At 52.6% G+C, this 18,536-nt stretch overlaps 1 protein-coding gene across 2 annotated transcripts in view; it reads left to right on the top strand.

The window, feature by feature from the left end:
- Fam178b (family with sequence similarity 178 member B) overlaps positions 1 to 18,536 on the top strand; it is a 112,576-nt gene that overhangs the window by 85,530 nt on the left and 8,510 nt on the right. For both annotated transcript variants that reach the window (XM_036168325.1, XM_036168324.1), the window contains 2 exons: positions 2,539 to 2,626; positions 10,123 to 10,248. In XM_036168325.1, coding sequence (XP_036024218.1) covers positions 2,539 to 2,626; positions 10,123 to 10,248 — 214 coding nt within the window. The remainder of the gene's footprint in view (positions 1 to 2,538; positions 2,627 to 10,122; positions 10,249 to 18,536) is intronic.

Raw genomic sequence — 18,536 nt, 5'->3', positions numbered from 1 at the left:
GTCCCCTCAGCTGAACCTCTTTTTAGTACGACAGCTTTCTTGAACTACATACAGGGTACAGACCATTGAGCATGTCTCAGTGGAGTTTGCCCAAGTCACACACGTGACACCTACACCCAGGCTGGGGGAGAGAGGACAACGTGAGCATACCCCAGGGTCTCCAGGACCTCTACCTCCAGCAGTCCATTTCAGACTGGATGATCATGAATTTTCACACTGGCTTCCGTTTGTAGCAGAGTGAAGACAACATGTGGAAGTAGTAGTGTAGACAGAATTCAGTTTGCTTATGGGGCACTTCGGCTGTGAGTCCTTCTCCTGAACCTGTGCACACCGGAGCAGGGCTTGACTTCAGAATCACGGTTGAGTTTTCCAAAGGGGTCCTGTCCCTTCCTGTCAGCTATGTGAGCACATTATGGTCTGTCTTCTCTCTCAGAGTGGCCATTTGTCCCCGTGCCCCCCCCCCAGCCCTTCAGATGTGTGCCGCCACCACCTGCTGCTCTTCTTTTGCATTAAGAACCCCTGCTTTGTTGATTCCTTCTGACTCTTCCTTAAGAAACATCAGCCTAGCCTGCAGAGCTCAGACCCTGTGTCTGATCCCAAGCTTCTCAGCACTCCATCACTAAGGCAAGTGTGGCCCTGGGAACGTTGCTCTGGGGCCACCAGTGCCAGCTGAAGTGACCAGGCTTGGCCCTGCCATGGGGGGCCTCCTAAAGGAAGCATTTCCTAGCACCTGCTGCGTCCCACATGGGGTCTTTCTGGTCCCAGTGTCTTTCCAGGGATGTGGCTGAGGGCCCCTGTCCCCTGCCGGAGGTCCTTCCAACAGCACTGTTACCTGTGAGCATTTCTCCTCTTAGAATCCCATTCCAGACACATTTTCCATCATGCTTAACTTCAGGGCCTGTCAGAGCTTTCCTTCCCGTCTTCATTTCATTCCCTGGCATGGTTCAAGACAGCGGCATCCGAAGCCCAATGGGGTTCCCTTCTGAGTGGGTCACTTAGCACTGGGTGGTGGCCACAACAAGTCCCTCCAGAAGAGATAAGAATGAAACTCTGCCTGGGCAGTGGTCGTGCACGCCTTTAATCCCAGCACTGGGGAGGCAGAGGCAGGCGAATCTCTGTGAGTTCAAGGCCAGCCTGGTCTACAGAGTTCCAAGACAGCTGTGGCTGTTACACAGAGAAACCTCAAAAAACAAACAAAAGAGAATGAAACTCTGTGGCATGGCACCTGTCTGGCATGCATAAGGCTTGTCAGAATAAATAAATGTATAAATAATTCCATTCAAGGGGCTGACTACCACCTGGAGACCAGTGTGTGGACATACGTGGAATGACATGTTGTAATCTCCCCAGCAAGGCTCAGGTGACTGATTACAGAGTTTGACCTGAGGAGGAGTTTGTCCAGTCACCTAGTCTCAAAGATCCTAGGGGACAACTCTCAGCCCCACCCTCTGGTGTCCTTCTTCCTCTGTTCTTCACTCTCCCAAGTGCTTAAGGGACCCAAGCGTGAACATGCGAAGCCCCCACTGGGGTCCTCTTTCCTGACTGAGTCAGCACTGACTAAGTATTGCCTTATGGTTGACCTCAGACTCCCAGCTGACTGAAGCGGGAGGCCTGTGCTGGCTTACAAGCAGCTCAGGGAGCAAATGGTCTAGAAACTGGGGCTGGTGGCTGCAGGCACAGCTGGCTCCAGGTTTTCCTGGGGCTCTGTGTCCCTCGTTCTCTTTACCATCCCACTGGGAGACAGAAGAACAACCAGCACTATAAGGTGACCACCTGTCACATTAGCTACCCCACAGAGAAGTTATTTATAGCCTCTTAATTGTCCAACCAAGACCCAAAAGGCTGCTTGGGTGGTTGAGTAGCTCTCAGTGTATCCTGGGAGCCTGGACCTGGTCAGGATGGTAGGAGGGAGATCCCAAAGGAAAGTTCTCCAAATGGTGGGAAAAAAAAAACAAAAAACAACAACAAAAAACAATGAAGCCTGGTCTCAAGTGGCCAATCACCCATCCTGCGTGAAGTCCTTTGAAACTTGAGAGTCGGTGTATTAGGCAGGACAAAGAGAACAGAGAAGGGAATGTGTTTTTCTCCTGGTTGCCTTTCCTCCTCTGTCTGCATATTTTTCTCCGCTTAGTAGTTTTATCCCTTTTATCACCACATTTTTCTTCTTTTTTTTTTTTTAGTTGAGGATTGAACCCAGGGCCTTGCGCTTGCTAGGCAAATACTCTACCACTGAGCTAAATCCCCAACCCCACATTTTTCTTCTTAAATTAGTGCTTTTTTTACACCGAGCCACACCTGGTTTTGGTCTCTGTCTGTACGTATTGTCTCTGTTACACAAAGGTGGAAATGTTGGTCCAGTTTTGAGTAGACCGCCCTTTCACCCATACAGATACATACAGATCTACAGGTACATACAGCTCTGAGGGGGTTACAACTCCAAAGAAAAACGTACTGCCCTTGCTTGTTGGAGAGTGTGTCTTTCCCATTCTTTCCAGAACGTTAGCCTGCCCCACTCAGACTCCTTCTCTTCTCTCCCAGGCAGCTTCGCAGCCAACTGAGCCTCACAGTTATTGCCCGGATGCTGGGTCAACAAGAGGAACTTCCTCTCTGCGGGGAGAAAACCCAGGTGAGTCTGACTCAGCAGGACCAGGAAGGCTTCTGGTGGGCCATGACCCTCTCTCCAGAACCTGCTTACACCTGAGGTGTAATCAGAGCAACCATCCTCAGCCCTGAGCTGGATTTAAATGTTTTACTCGGAGTTTCCTTTGGTTCCACAGTTCTGGGGCCAGGGACATAGTTCCATGGTAGAGCACTTACGCGGCACGTGTGAGGCCCTGGGGTCTGTTATCAGCATAGCAAGGAAGCAGTGGCCGCAGCCGGTGTTTCCAACTACAGGGGAGGCTGAGGCAGGAAGACTGAGCCTAGGGTTTAAGAGACCAGTCTGGGCAAGGTCGGTGTGCCAGCTCACTCCTTACTCAAACTGTCTGAATCCTCCACTCTAACAAATAGTAGTGTGTCTACCTACCCTGTCCTAGGCACTAGGGACGGACCTGATCTATGAACGTGGAGCCTGCGTTACAGTTTATGAACTGTGGTAAAATACACATAACATAAAATTTATTATTTCAACTTATTATGTATACAGTGTTCTGTTTGCGTGTATCCCTGCAGGCCAGAAGAGGGCACCAGATCTCATTACAGATGGTTGTGAGCCACCATGTGGTTGCTGGGAATTGAACTCAGGACCTCTAGAAGAACCGTCATTGCTCTTAACCTCTGAGCCATCTCTCCACCCCGATTTTTTTTAAATATATTTTTATTCTTTGAGAATTTCATACATGCATTCAATTATCCACCCTCCTACTCTTTGCCCTAAGGCTTCCTAGACCTCCCCTTACCCCCATCCCCCTCCTGACTTCACTTATAGCCTGTATTCACATGGAGGGGGACCATCCACTAGGGCATGAAGAACATCCTTGAAGAACACTGGCAGGGTTGGACGATGTCTCGGCAGTTACGAGTGCTTGTTGCTCTTATAGAGGACCAGAGTTCACTTCCCAGCACCGGGGGACCCCCACTCTTCCCTTCCCAAACCCGGGTTCCACAACAGAAGAACAATAAAGATGGAAAGAAATACTACTAAAGCTGCTCCTACAAGAGTCCCCTGGTCCAGGGTTAGAAGTCCCTGAGGCATCAGGGGTGAGGCCTGGCTTCTTCCTGACTCTTCTCTGAGGAGCTCTGACATGGCCTGTTAGCTCAGAGGCCGTGGCCTCCTTGAGGCTCCAAGGCTAAGAAGGGGGAAGTTGAAAGCCTCTTGCTTCCACCAGGGATCTCCCTAGAATTCTTGTGGTTTCAGGGTCCCCTGAATGCCTGGCTCAACAGCCCTTAAGAGGCCAGGTACACAGACAAAGGCATGACCAGCACATCCCCAAGCCAGCTAGCTCAAGAGACCCAGATCTTGAGGGCTCTTTGGTGAGGGAGCTAAGAAAGGTGTCAGTTGCTTAGATTGGAAGGAGGGAGCTGGGCCTGACTCTTGCTTCAGCCCCTCCTCCCCCTTAGCCTTGAACACTTTTGCCCTAGCATGGTGGGGGGGGTGGGGGGTGGGGGGTTGTAGCTCAGCCCAGCAGGAGCTTGTCCTTCTTGCCCTGACTTCTTGCCATTCCCAGGAGGCCGCCTGGTCCTGTCTGTCACCTCCCTTACTTGTTCCCCACACTCCTGTTCCCAGACAGCTCCGTGGTGTCTGCTTGCTCTCCATTGCCCCTCAGCCCAGGGCCTGGCCACACAGTGTAATGCTAGTGGGATGAAGAGACAGCAGGTGAGGGTCAGGGCACCCAAGGAGAGAACGCTCTGCAAGCCACACCACTGGGAGGGGATGACTCCCCAGTGAGGTCACTGAAGAGGGAAGGGCAAGTTAGGAAGTTAGGAGCAAACTAAGACTCAGCCAGAGGGTTGCCCAAGGGCTGCCATGGCAGCCTGCTGTGAAGGCATTGGCTTTGGCCAGAGGAGCTCACTGAGCCCCCATAGAGAACTCACAGAGACAAGGAAAGTCAGGACTCAGGGGAGAGGAGGTCCCTGGGGCCTCTTGCCCAGAGGCTGTGCTAGCAGTGACCCAAAGGTAAGGCCATTTCAAGGCCTAGTGGTTTCTCTTGACCTGAGACTTCATGGAGAGTGACAGGGAGCCCGATAGAGCTGCCCAGGCCTGGAGAGGAGCCACAAGGAGGGAGGCAAATTATGTGCGCTGCCTGATTGGTCAGGGAGCTAGCTCAGGAGGTCTCCTCAACAACCAAGAACCCAGGATCCCAAGGCCAGTCAGGCAAGTGGAGCCAGACTCTGCTTCCCGACTCCAGGTCCTTTCCATCCACCTACCCGCTGTGCGGCCTGTGAGCCCAACTGTGTAGCTGTCTGCTCCTTAGACACTGACTAGGCAGCTCAAATCCCAGGCTTCCCAGGCCCAGCCTCAGACACCAGGTGTGACAACACTCCCAGACAACTAACTCCTGAAGAGAGGTGAGCCAGCTAGCTGTGACCTGGGTGACTAACTCTGCCTGGGGATAGGCTTCTAAGAAGGTACCTGAGCTAGGTCTCAGGATGAGTCCCTGCTTGCTGGGTGTACTGCCTGCCAGAGGACAAGGAGCCAGAGCGCTGTGGAGAGAGGGAGGCCCAGCAGGTGTGTTTAGAGTCTGCTGCTAGTCTCTTCCTGGTGTCTGGTCCCCAGGCACTCTCCTTCCCGGTCTGGCCTGTTAGACCCAGCTTCCTTAGACTTGCCTTCAAAGGACCACCTTGTCCCCACAGCCACCCATGACACGGCCACACAGCCATCCCTGCCCATACCCTCTCCTCTTGACTTTTTCTTGTGCCGACCTCGTCAACTGAATGCACACAGCTCTGGCTTCCACTTATAATAGTTGCATCTACCATGCAGGCAGCACCCACTGTGTTCCCAGAGTACTGTTCTTAGTGCTTCCCTCCCTCAAAGCCTTGGGCTAGAAGAGCTGCTACTCTATCCATGTTTTATAGATGGGGAAACTGAGTCAGGGAAGCTACACAGCAGGGAAGTGGGGAGCCAGGATTAGAATCATGCCATTGACCACTGAGGCATGCCACATCAACCTCTCCAGCCCCTTCCCTGGCTCTTAGCCTATACCATTGTGATGGAGTTTCCGGGGTTGACTCATATAGAAGCAGAGACCTGAGATCAGAAGCTGCTCACCTTCCCTCACCCCTGCCTCAAGCCACAGCCTGAGCTCCCTCCCAGCCCCCCAGGAGCAGGACAGGGTTGGGGAGCTGGGCTTGAGACAGCAGGTCAGTAGAATGCAGCAACCCAGCACTTGCATTTTTCCCGAGAGTCCCAGGGTTGGATCAGTAATTCCTGTTGTTCACTGAATACTGGGAATACTTTAGAAACAGTCACGGCTTGGCCTCAGGCCCCAGGGTGCTCTAGAGTCTGGTCTGGGCAGGAAAGAGCTGAACTGGGTTAAGTTCCTCTCCTATGATAGTCTCAGTCCAAGCAGGCCAACAGAGCCCTGAGAGAGGATCAACATTTGGGGCGAACTGCCAGAGAATGACAGGTGCTGTGGAGAAAAATTAAGCCAGAAAGGGGAAAGGCAGCATTGGGTGGAGGCGGATTTGTGAAGGGGAAGAGAGAAAGGGAGGTTTCTGCACAGCACTGTAGGAAGCAAGGTTTCCTTGTGGGGAGAGGGTCACTTCCAGCAGAGGAAATGGCAAATACAAAGGCCCAGGGCCTCAGTAAAGGACTCTTAAGTTGGAGGGTGTGGCTAGAGCAGAGGGCAGAGGGTAGAATAGCGGAAGCAGGGGTCAGAAGTAAGACCATGGTGTGTTGAGACTAAAGTGTTGGGGGGATGAAGCAAGGAGGGTGAGCTGTCTGTCATTCTGCAGGGCAGTTGGCCTGGGGTGATAGCAGCAGAGGTGGGTAGTGGCAGATGCTAGGTCACTTCCCCGGGACAGCCAGCAGGGCCAGAGAGAGCAGGCGGGAGCCCTCCAGGAGCTAGCTAGATATGGAGGGAAGGAGGCACCTCTCACCAGCCAGGCAAGAGGGTGGAACAGGTTTGGGAGGAAACCAGGAGTTTGTCTCTTATACCAGCCTCTTGCAACATAGAAACAAGGCAAACCATTTTGTAAATATGTATTTATTTATTGTGTGTGTGTTCACATGTCAGGAGGCGGTGTCCCTGTGGAGGTCAGAGGGCACCTTGCAGGAGTCCATTCTCTTGTTCTCTCTTTCCACAGTGCTGGCTCCAGGGATTAAACTCAGGTATTCAGGCAATCAATTTGCCCTCTGAGCCATCCTATCAACCCATTGTTCAGAGATTTGCTATGAAGCCAGTTGGCCTTGAACTTGAGAGCCTCCTTCGGCCTCTGCTTCACAAGTCCTAAGCATGTGTCACCACATCTTTTTTTTTTTTTTTTTTTTCTTTTTAAAGACAGGGTCTCTCTATGTAGTCCTGGCTGTCTTGGAACTTGCTATGTAGACCAAGCTGGCCTCAGACTCAGAGATCCTCTTTCCCTCTGCCTCCCAGGTGCTGGAATTGAAGGCATGCACCACCACATTCAGCCTCAAATCAGTTCTTGAAATTTGAAAAGCAGGAGCTTTAAGTGCCCAAAATTAAGTGGGGGAGGGAGGGTACAAAAGTTTGACTCTCCTAGGAAACGGTCACCTAAAGTCCTAATGCTATTTAGCCATTCGTTTGCCGAATGAATACTTAATAATCATCAGCCACATGCCAGGCATGGTGCTTGGCCCTGTGGACATTGCAGGAAACAATGTCATAGTCAGGGAGGGGCTGCTAAGTCAGTTCACTAAGCAAGCAGGGTCTATGCATGGTGGAGAGTAAATGATGCAATAGGGAAACGTTTGTGCAGGGTAGGGGACTGGCAAGGGTGGCCGGCACAAGTGGTGAAGGCTGTGGGGTAGATGTGATGGTGAACTCCCCCCACAAGGAGGGGGCAGTTCTGCAGTGTCTCCGTTCAGACACCACGTGAGGGCCCAGGCTCCAGAGCGCAGCAGCAGGTCATTTGGGACCCCTAGTGCCTTGCAGTCACCTCTCCTGTGCAAACTGGAGCCACTGCCAGAACTTGAGAGCAAGAGACGCATGCTGTGTAGACAGTTGCTTTGCCAGGATCTCCTTCTGCCAGGAGACTGGCAAGGCCAGTGGAGGCCTGTCCTTCTGGGTGATCATCACTACTTGCCCTGAGGTGTCTGCCCTAATGGGCTGAGTGTTTGCTGAGTTGGCGCTCTGCAGGAGTAGGGGGTGAGGGTGGAGAGGGTGCTGGTCTGATCCTGACCCTCCCTCTCCAGGACCTTTATGGACCAGAGAAGCCTTTATCCAGGAGAGAGGGTGGTATGTGGGGGCGGGGTGATGCAGGAAACAAAAGAGAATCTGAGACCAGAATGCAAGACTGCACCGAGGACCACCAGCCTGCTCTCCTGGAGCGAGAGGAAAAATGGGAACGAGCAAGTGAGCTTGGTGTGTGCTTTCCTTGTCAGCCCTGCCCCCAGCTCCTGGAGCAGGGAGGGTCCTGGCTGTGCTGAGGCCGGTCTTCAGTCACTCTGGGGGCGTGGTCTTCAAGGCAGGGAGGGGCAGCCCAGTGCTTGCTTGCTTGCACAGCTGTGAGCCTCCAGCGTGCGAAAGGGCAGGGCTGTTTTGAAAATTATCCCGACTCGGAAGGCTGGCACAAGGCAATGCCGCTCTCGGTGCAGCCCCAGATGGAACCTATCTGCCCAGATCCTTCCTCCCCGTTTTTGCTGCCTTCTTTCCACATTGCAGAGGAAGCCTGGCCTCCTTCCAGGAGCCAGAGCCAGCCTGACTCCTAGCCCCTCATCCTCCTCTCCCGGCCCAGCTGCTCTCCAGGGCTTCTGAGGTTGAGGGCAGCTGAAGTGCTGAGCAGGTGCTGGTGGGTGAGTCACAGGAAAAAGCCAGGTGTGGTGTGCCACCCGGCCAGGCTCAGGCTGAGAGCTGGACTGGGGGCTCAGCCTTCTTGCCTGTGGCCACACTGCACCTGCTAGATCTAAGGGGTCAGTCCTCTTGAACTACCCGGGCACTGCCCCTTCTTCCACATCCTCCCTATCCCTAGGATTGACCAGGAATGGCCTGGAGAGATGAGGACTGGGACTCGCCTACCTCTACTCCAGCATCTGGGCAGTCCTTGCTTGGGGCCCTATCTGGACTGCTCAAACCCATGTTTGGGGTGACCAGAGGGAGGGGCTAGCTTCAGGACTGAGGCAGGTAGCATCCTTCCCAAAGGGTTCAAAGCTTCTTTTGTTCAGAGGGATTGGGCAGTTTCTTCAAAGCTAAACAGGAGGTGGGGTGCCTGGCAGATGAACACATCAACCAAATGGCTGTGCAGCCCTTGCAGAGGAGTCCCCATCTAAACAGACCAACTGAAAGGATGTTTCTGAGACTGAGAAAACTGAATATAGATATTGGATGAGAATGAATTATCGGTTATTCTGTTGGACAATAGAAAATAGTATGATATTTTAGGAAAAGAAAAGAGGGCTGGGCAAGACACACCCCAGTCCTCAGAGGCATAGGAAGGGAGGTGCTGCAGGCTTGAGGCCAGCCTAGTCTGCAGAGGAAGTACCAGGCCCTGGAACCATGGCAGGCAGGACCTACCTAGGTTCATTGCTCTAAAGGCTCTTGCCACCAAGCTTGATGACCTGAGTTCAACCCCTAGGACCCATTCTGTTGAAAGAAAGAACTGACTCCTGCAAATTACCTTCTACCATCTGGGCATCTGGGTGTATGCCGTGGCTTGTTTGCGTACACACACGTAATAAAAAAAAATTGAGGGTTGGGGATTTAGCTCAGTGGTAGAGCACTTGCCCCCTGGGGTCGATCCTCAGCTCAAAAAAACCCTGAAAGAATGCCAGACCTGGTAGTTCATACTTGTAAGGGTCACAAGGTTTAGGACACAAGGGGAGACCTTGTTTCAAACAAACAGTGCTGTTGCTATTATTGGATACTGTTATATTGTGGGGAGCCTCCTTTTCTGACTTCTTCATGCCTTAGAAGACTCAATGTTTGGAATTCATGGGAGGGAAGAGTGTGTGGTAAAGATGCAGAGGCGTTAGGGACAGGCAGGCAGAGCGTGGTCTTGACTCACAGGATGGACAGGCAAAGCCCAAGACACATTCTCCCTTCTTCCTGTGGATTGAACATGTCACAGCAACCTGCTAAGTGATGAGAGAGAGATGCAGGGGAGAGTATGCTATCATTGGCTGAAGGGCTGGCCGCTCAGGTGGCCAGGTCCCACTCAGTGGCAGAGGGAATCTCTTTCTTACTCTTCATTTTGTGGGGAATTAAGCCTCTGGAGAGCTTCCTAATTCATCAAATTAAGGGAGGGCTCCCCCTCTGCCAGCTACTGTGTGCATGTGCTTGTGCTCATACACATGTGTGCCAGCCCATGTGCACACACACGCCCATATACATGTACCTCCTCCTAGGAAAAAGGGGTGTGGACCATTTTAGGGAGGTCACAGAGCTCATAAGTGAGAGGTGGATTCAGGTCCTGGAAGCTGGGGTTATGACCCTCTCCAGCAGTTGAAGATGTCTCCCAGAGCACTTGTACACACACTCAGTCAGTCTCCTGTCTCCTCCACAGCTAGCCTTGCTCAGCCAGCTCCTCAGCCTCATGAGACCATCATCCCTCAGGCAGTGTCTGGGTGCTGAGACCTTGCCATCCTGGCAGGGGCAACAGCCAAAGGCCAAAGCTGAGCTAGACCACAAGGTAAGCACCTCAGCCCCTGCCTGCCTTCACCAAGACCCTGCTACCCCATTTAACGGGGAAGGTGGGGCCGTCCACATTGCACAGCCTGCGGGGCCTGTGGCTGCTAGTCCTTCCAGAACCGCAAGCCACTCCAGGACAGAGGCCAGCAGGCTGCCTTCTATGTAGGGAGGAGGCGCTCAATATCCCTCCGAAGCCTGTAATTAGCACCCTTGCCCACCTGTGCATGTAGGGACAGGTGAAGCTGTGCGCCCAAGCATACCAACAGAGCTATACCCAGTTTTCCTGTTTATTCCCACTAATCTTGACCAAGGCTTAGCCCTTGACCTTTCTCCAGTTCTTCCAAATAAGTTCTCCCAAGCCTTGACCAGCTTTCCTGAAAGCCAAACTTAGGTGGGAGTCAAGGGCAATGGAGTACTCTGGTTTGGGAGGTTGTGGGTTAGGAATAATAGAAGAGGCCTGTGCATCCCTGGGGTTGGTGTCAGAGCAGGGACCAAGGTGAGGGTGGGGGGCTTCCAAGTGGATCTCCACGGGCTCTTCTATTGGTAGAGATTCAGGATAAAGAATGGGGATAGGGATCTTCTAATTCAGGAAGGCAGCGATTCAAAAATCTCATTCCTGAGGTTGAATATTAACAATCCAGAAGTCCAACCTTTGGGCATCACTCTGAAAATCAGATAAGTGAATTAATTACTTAATGAACACAAATGAACCATTAAGAAGATAGGATAATCCCCAGGTGCACAGGTGCACACTCCCATTCAGATCATGCAAGGAAGGTTGCCTTCGCCTTGGGATTTGTATGAGTGCTTTTACAAGGCTACAGTCTCCCAGGAAGGTGGGGGCCATCCACACACCACTTTTCCTTTGCCAAGTATTTCCCAGGAAAACAGGAGTGGATGTCACGGACATGTTAGGGGACTCTAGGAAGGAGCTGGGGTCAGCCCCTGGGGGTAGTCTGTCATAGTTGGATACTAACGGCCCAGGGGTGACAGAGGAGTATGAGAAAAAGGAAGCCGAGGCTGCTGTCTGGGCTGGCTGAGTGGAGACTGTATGGCCTCCAGGAACCTTCAGGGCCAGGCTACAGCCTCGCCCAGCAGGGGTGTGGCTTTTACCAGGCCCCAGGCTTCCACTGGGCTCACCACATTTCTGAACTGCTGGTAATAGGGGCAGAAGGTGTCTGTGTAGCAGTCAGGGGGTGGGAGAGTGAGCAGGCTGAGGAATCCTTTATTTTGAAGACTCTAAGCACAGCTGCCCCTCCCCCCTCCCTCCTTGATTACCTATTAGAAATCGTCAGTTTTGCCTTAAAGCTGGAGGAGAGCAGAGCAGCACATCCAGGGGGCTTACTGTCCCCAAAGCAGTTGGGGACAGCAGGAGGGCAGGTGGGGCTGGGGTGGCCCTCAGAACCCCTGTGCTGCAGCCCAGACCACTGCAGAGCCTCTGGGCTCCCCTTTACCTTGACCTCTGGTAGTGAAGTAGCTAAGAGCAGAGGCATTCGGGACCAGGGGACGGGACAGGTGGGGACTAGTGGAGTGCCAGGGTGGAGAGAAGCGTGAAGTGGTTCCAGTTCTGTGCCCTGGGCTGGGTGCTGTGGTGACTGGGAGGGGCCAGGCCAGGCAGGTGACTAGGTCCCACTCCACCTCAGCCAACTGACTCCTCATTAGGCCTGAGCATGTTTCATCTTCAAAGATGAGATGGGGCTACTCACCAGCCAAAATGAGCAGCGGCGTCATCCGCCCTATTTTACAGGGAGTGGTGGTCTGGGATGGAGCAGCCTTTCATCCCCAGAGCTCAAAGTCTTTGCCTTTGTGCTTCTTGAGTGCATTGGGGAAACTGAGGCCAGAGTTGAGGTCAATTGGAGGTGATCGTGCATGAAGGAGACAGCTTCTTCTCCGCCTTTGAGGCTGCCATGCTGAGTTTCTGCCTGTCCCACGCTAAATACACTCCTGTCTGGGAGATTTCCTGCCCTAAACTGCAGGGGTCACAGCCCTCCTCCAACCCTGCAAATAAACACTTCTGCAGGCTCTTCTCCTGGTCTTCCCACCTCCTCCCTTCCCCAGAGAAGAGACAAGGGCACAACGTGGCTCCACTGTTGTCCCTTTGCATGTCCGGCTGTCTAGCTGGATTGTGGGCACAGTTGGTTGTGTGTCTCAGCATTGCATGTTTTTTGCCACTAAGTGAAAGACTGAACTAATGAATTGTATTTCATCCCTCTCTTCTCGTCCAATCCCTTGTGGTCATCTGCTCTCCCGCCCTCCCTCTGCACTGCCTTTGACCAGTGGCAGCCCCCTGGTCTCTTAATATCCGTGTATCATTAAGACCACAAGCATTTATGGAACTCTGGACTTCAGAAGTATTACCTTGAGTAATGAGAGGACCAATCACAGGGCATTGTTGGTAATTACAAGTTAGTGAGGCTCCTGCCTGGGAAAGCTAACCACCAAGTTCTTTAACAAAAGAAGTACTGCTCAGGCTTTACTCTGTGGGGGCAGGGAGGAGGACAGCGGGACTGGCGGCAGGGGCAGGCTGGGTTCCCAAGAAGGCTGTTTGTCCTAGCAGGGCCAAAGTCACTTACCATGCTATTAGCACATATGAAAATCCGCTTGGAAAATAAGGCTTTCTTTGGGGGCCAGAGTCTCACTCTAGTAGCAGGCTTACCTAGTTTGTGTGTGGTCCTGGTTCAATCCTCTGCACCACCAAAAAGGGTAAAAGGAGCTTTATAAGATTAGAGTATAAGATTTAGCAATTGAAAGTGCCAAGCTCAGTGCCTAGCACCCCTAGTCCAGGCTATTCAAGAAGTTGAGCCAGTCAGTGGTAGCACGCCTTTAATCCCAGCACTCGGGAGGCAGAGGCAGGCGGATCTCTGTGAGTTCAAGGCCAGCCTGGTCTACAGAGCGAGTTCCAGGACAGCCAGGACTGTTTCACAGAGAAACCCTGTCTGGACAAACAACAACAAAAAAATTGAGGCAGGGAGATTCATTCTTCAAGCCCAGGAGTTCAATTCCTGCCTGGGCAACATAACGAGACACCATCTCAAAACATTTATATATAGTGCCGATCTCCTTGATGGCTATCTGTGCCCTGGGCTTGCCTGCCTTGTGCTGGCCTTTAACAGAGTAGAATAAACATCTAGGTGAGAAGATGCTTGGGGTCTGACATCCTGGCACAGCCTAGCAAGAGGCAGGCATCCTGTCCGTCAAAGCCAGGTGGGAGAAGACAGTGTTTACACGGAGGAAAGTATAAAATAACACTACGGCTGGCCACCCAGTGCTTCCTTTTGGCCCAGGGACATGATTCTGCCAGAGACCGCTCCTTCCCAAGCCCCTGTGAGACTGGCCTTCTGGCTGCAGACAAGAAACATTGCATATCTTGACTTAATTTTCTCCCCCTTTCAGCCCTCCAGCCCAGCACCAGGGGTTCCTGGGGACATTTGGTTTCAACTACAGTAGGTGTTACTGAATGGAGTCACATTATGTCCACTCTTGGAGTTGAGTTGTGATCCAGTCACTTTTATAGAGGTGGCTAATGTTTTGGTCTTGTTAAATCTGCCGTTATATTTCTTGTTCCTGTTTAACCACAGTTTCCAAGTCATTTTTGCTTTTTCTCCCAGGTCTATTGCTGTGTGTGTGTATGTATTTACTATGCATAAATCTATAAATACATATGTATGTATATGTATGTGTGTGTACACATATGTATATATACATACTTGCACTTTTTTCTGATACTGCTGAATATCATACCCTGTCACATGTTAAGCATGTGCTTGCTACTGAGCTACAGCCCAGCCCAGATGCTGTATTAGTGAGGTTCCTTCCCCCCACCTAGAGATTTGGAAGGTATAGGGAACCAGAATCTTGATAGGTAGGATGGGAGTGTCTCTCTAGTTGGTTAAATTTGAGGTGGTTAAACTGTCTCCCATTGTGGAATGAAAACTGAGGATAAAGAGGCCAACTTGGCACTGGGAGCCGACTTCCTTTTTGCCTTGTGCCTCCTCCCAGCCTGATAGTGGATGCCTTCCAAGGATGACAGCTTGAGGCTCACTGAGGACTGTACATCGGTCAGCCTCCTGCAGGTGCATTCACTTCTTGTAAGGCCCCAGGCTGCCATTGCTGCAGCCGAGGCCTGGGGAAAGCTTGTTTATGGAGGAGCACTGTTTGCAAAGAAGTGATTTTATGGGGGTGGGGTTTGCTTTTGACTGTGGATGATGCTGGGGATAGGCTCCAGCCAAGTGCTACTCTATGGAGGTGTGTGTCTGCCCAGCTTGTGCAGAGGGCGTGGGCCTGCCCTGTGTTTGTGTGCAAGTGCCCTGTGTGCATCTCCTGTAAACCCTTTGTGGTTTGCCAGGTGTATTGAGAGACTTGGTGAACAAGTTCTGCTGCTTTTGCTGCTGCAACTCCAGACTGCAGCTGTCTGTCCCTGGGCCGGCTGACCCTGCCAGGAACTGCCTAAATGGGAGGTTGTGGTAGGGAGAGACTAGCTCTCTCTGCAGGGACAGCACAGGATTAGCTGCCCTCTGGCATCTCTGTGCTCCTCTCTGGCCTCTCTTGATGGTACTTCCAACCCCAACAAGGGAATGTGTGTTCCCTGGGGCTTGGCCTGAGCCTGTGTCATCTTCAAAGACAAGTAAGTGGATCCTGGAGCCTCTCCCCCTGCCCTTTCTCACCTGAAAGTGCAGGAGCCGAAAGTGCAGGAGCCCCCTCAGCCCCTCTAGCCCCCCAACACACACACAATGCTGTAAACTTGGGTCAGGACAAGGTTAAGAGCACCAGGAGGAAACTGGATTTGAGGAATGGAAAATAGACATGCAGACTCCTGAGTTCTTCCTGGCCAGCTTGTGGTTTTGTTCCATCTTCCTTCCTCCAAATGAGAAGCATTAGCTGTATTTTGCCATCAACCTGGTGGCCTCTGAGAAGCTGACCCTGTAGATGAGTTGAACTACATGCAAGTCTAGGAACTGTAGACTCAGGCCCGGGCCCAGGCCAGCTTTGCCTGGTTCCCAGAAATCTGGCTTCTTTGCAAGAACATGAGCAAGGCTTGCAGTGACAGGGTTAAGCCCAGGAGGCAGGGTGGGGTCCCAGAGAGCCTTTATTCAAGCCCAACCAGCCGGAGGGTTGGCCTGCTCCCTCTTTCACCCCAGTCAGCCCTCTGCTCTGGAGGACCTCTTAGGGTCCCTTCCATGGGCAAGGGACTCATCAGCTTCTGTCCTGGGGCTCTTTTCTGGGTTTCTTCATCACTCTGGTCCTGTTATATCATACTCTAACTTTACCATCCGCAGCCCCTGCCCCCACCACCTACAGCCCTGAAGACCAAACCACAGCACCCTGCATGCTGATGTCCGTGGCCTTGCATCTTCCCGCCTTCTACTTCCTGTCTGCTGAACTCCGGAGGTCCATAACAGTTCCCTTAAACCATGGCATGTGCACTGCCTTCATAGACTTAAACAGAGATGCCTGTGAGGCTGGGTCCCCAGTCCAGCTCAGCTGCAGGCCTCCATTGAAATGCCACACCTGGGCAGAAGTGAGCCACCACGTGGGGGTGGAGGACCCTTCCTGCCAGCCCTATGCCCAGCCTGGCCTCTACTTCTCTCTTCCAGGCCTGAGTCAGGCCAGAGTTGGGTGTAGGAGCACTCACTCACAGTGCTGCATCTAAGCCTTGACTGACTAGGGAGAAGTGAGGACTGCTCCCTCCCAGAGTCAGAGCCTTCTCAGTAGCTGTCTGGTCCCACCTTTTCACCCGTCTGCCCCTTCTCTTTTGTCCTCTTGGGATGGAAATATAGTTCCTGTTCATCCTAGGGTGACTCCTCAGGCTGAGCTGAACCCAGAACTACACACAGTGTGTCCCCAGCCCCGGTGTTGCTCTCCCCAGTGCTTGGCTCCACCTTAGGGTGCATTCCCAGGCTCTCTCCTGCCTGTGTGTGAAACCCTAGGTTGACCTCCTTTCCTCGGCCACCCTGGCCAGGGGTAAAGAAAGAGCTTCTGTCCCAGAGTCAAGGCTCACTGGCTTGGCATGGACTGTGATTGGCTGGCCCAGGTCACATGTATCTGCTGGAGTCAACTCTGTAGACACCACCTTGGAACATTTTGGCCTAAATGTAGGGGACAGGAAGCTGGGCCACTCTTACAAAGGAAGGGGTACATCCTAGGTACCCAGAAAGTTTGGGCTGCACAGCACGCCCTGTTCTTCTGTCATGGGCTTTGAGAGAAACCAGCTCTCTGCAGATGGCCAGTTCCAGTTACTCTTTGCAGAGCTCCACATGCTCACTCATGTCCTCAGGCCCACGTGCTGATGTTCACGCACATGTGTAAGACTGGACTCACACACAGTCACACATAGAGATTCTTATAGCCAGAGACTCTGGGCCCCTGGCAGAGCTAGGTTTTCTGTCCAGACTCCCATGGGATCAGGGTCTCTGTTTCCAGCTGGAGAAGCAGGAAGAGCTACTGTTACTGCTTGTCATCTTACTTGCCCCCAGCCCCACCCCGAAGGAAGCTAACGGGGGTGGGGGATGGGGGGGCAGGGTGGGAGCACTCTCTCAAGGATTTGCCCACAGTCCTGTGGTTCCTCCCTCTGGAGCCCAGACCTGCTCCAGCTGTCTGAGATGGCTTCACTTCAGCACTGCCCTCCCTCACCCCTCCTGCTTATGTCCTATCCATGTCCCCTGTGCCAAAGCCTCACAGCTCCCACTCAGTCCTCAGCAGGAGCAGAAGCCCCTTGGGTCCATTCTCAGAGTTTAGGTAGAGCTTACAAGAGGATCCCACTGTGAGGGGTCTGGGGTTTCAGAACTCATTTTCTGGAAAGTTAGAACAGGCTTGCGTTCATGCTCTGAGGAAGTAGAGGGTGTGAGGGCCTCTCAGATCCTCCTCCTGACACAGCTGGGGGCCAGAGAACAACCTTTCATTTAGTGGCTGTTCTCAGCAGCTGAGCCGGAAGTCCTGTTCCTGTCTAAATGCTGCCAGCCTGTCCCCTGTCATCCTAAAGTGGCCTCATCCCTGTTGCATTTTTAGGGCTCCACCCATCCTCACGGCCCATCACTTTCATTTACAGAATAGGGTGGCCTGCTTAGCTAACCCAGTGGTGAATCTGGCAGGCGCTGTCTGTGACGTCTGCTGCCTGACCTCTTGACCGTGTATCTTCAGGGACTCTGGTCTAGGAAGGGGTATTATGTCACGCGTCTCATTTCCTTGCAGTTAATCATGTGTCCTCATCATTTCCTACTTGAAAGAGCTAGTGACCAGCCCCCGGTCCTGGGCAGAGTCTCTTTGGAAGCCAGCTTTTCTGTCAGAATGGAGCCTTGGTTGCAGCCCTCTGCTCCATTGCTAATCTAATGCCTGCCAAGGCCAAGGTCAGGGAGCATAACCTTGGAACTGGAGCTGCATGGGCAAGGGGAGCAGCTTGTGCAGTTTGCCACTAGAAACAGGGAAGAAATGGCATCCTACAGATCCAAGATGGCAGGTGCCATGAGCCAGTGTTCAGGTATAGTTAGAAACTGGCATGTCTTGTGTTCAGTGGATGGATACACAAGATAGAGCCCTGCTGCTCTTCCTGAGCCGAAGCTCTTGGCTTAGGGCCTGTTCATGGCCCTCCCTCAGGGTTACTCAGGACTAATGATACTGTTATTGTTTGCCCAAGCCCTAAAGGAGCACCTGGACCATGCCCTTGGGCACAGGCCAATGTCCCCATCTACCCTAGGAATAGCCTGGTCTCTGGGTACTGCCCCTAGAAGAGCCAGGGACCTCTGCTCTCTTCTGCAATGCCAGCCCCATTTAGAGAGGTTACACCAGTGTACACAAGTGCACATGTGCGCGCACACAGCCTTTCCTGATGAAGGGGGAGGACCCAGACATCTGCTTCCTGCTCTTCCTCCCCTAACTGGACATGTTGGGGATCTAGCCAAGCTTGAGCTTCCACATATGCCAAGACATAGGGTCCCAGGCCTTCCTTCTCTGTGTGTCTCATTGGCTGAGGGCGCTGTGATACCAAATGGAAATTTAATCTAAAAGAGGCAAAGGAGCTGTGGCCCACCTCTCACCTCGGGTAATCCAGCGAGCGGTGCAGCTTCAGTCTCAAACTGGGTTGGTTCTAGAGCTCATCTTCTGTACATGTGCTCTTGTCTGTCCCCAGAGGACCCACATGTGGCAGGGGTGGCACACAGTGCAGGAGTCTCCTGGGATCAGTTGTCAAGCCAGGCTGGGCCTCCAGACCTTAGAGACTGAGCTGAGTGCATGTTCCCCAGGGTAGCCACCAGCCAGGGCCTGTGATGTCAAAGGCAGAAACCAAAGAGGTAGTCC

The sequence above is a fragment of the Onychomys torridus genome, chromosome 18 (genome assembly GCF_903995425.1).
Source record: "Onychomys torridus chromosome 18, mOncTor1.1, whole genome shotgun sequence".
Lineage (NCBI taxonomy): Eukaryota > Metazoa > Chordata > Mammalia > Rodentia > Cricetidae > Onychomys > Onychomys torridus.
Note: the sequence above shows the minus strand (reverse complement) of the source record. Positions and strands in the feature narration are given on the sequence as shown.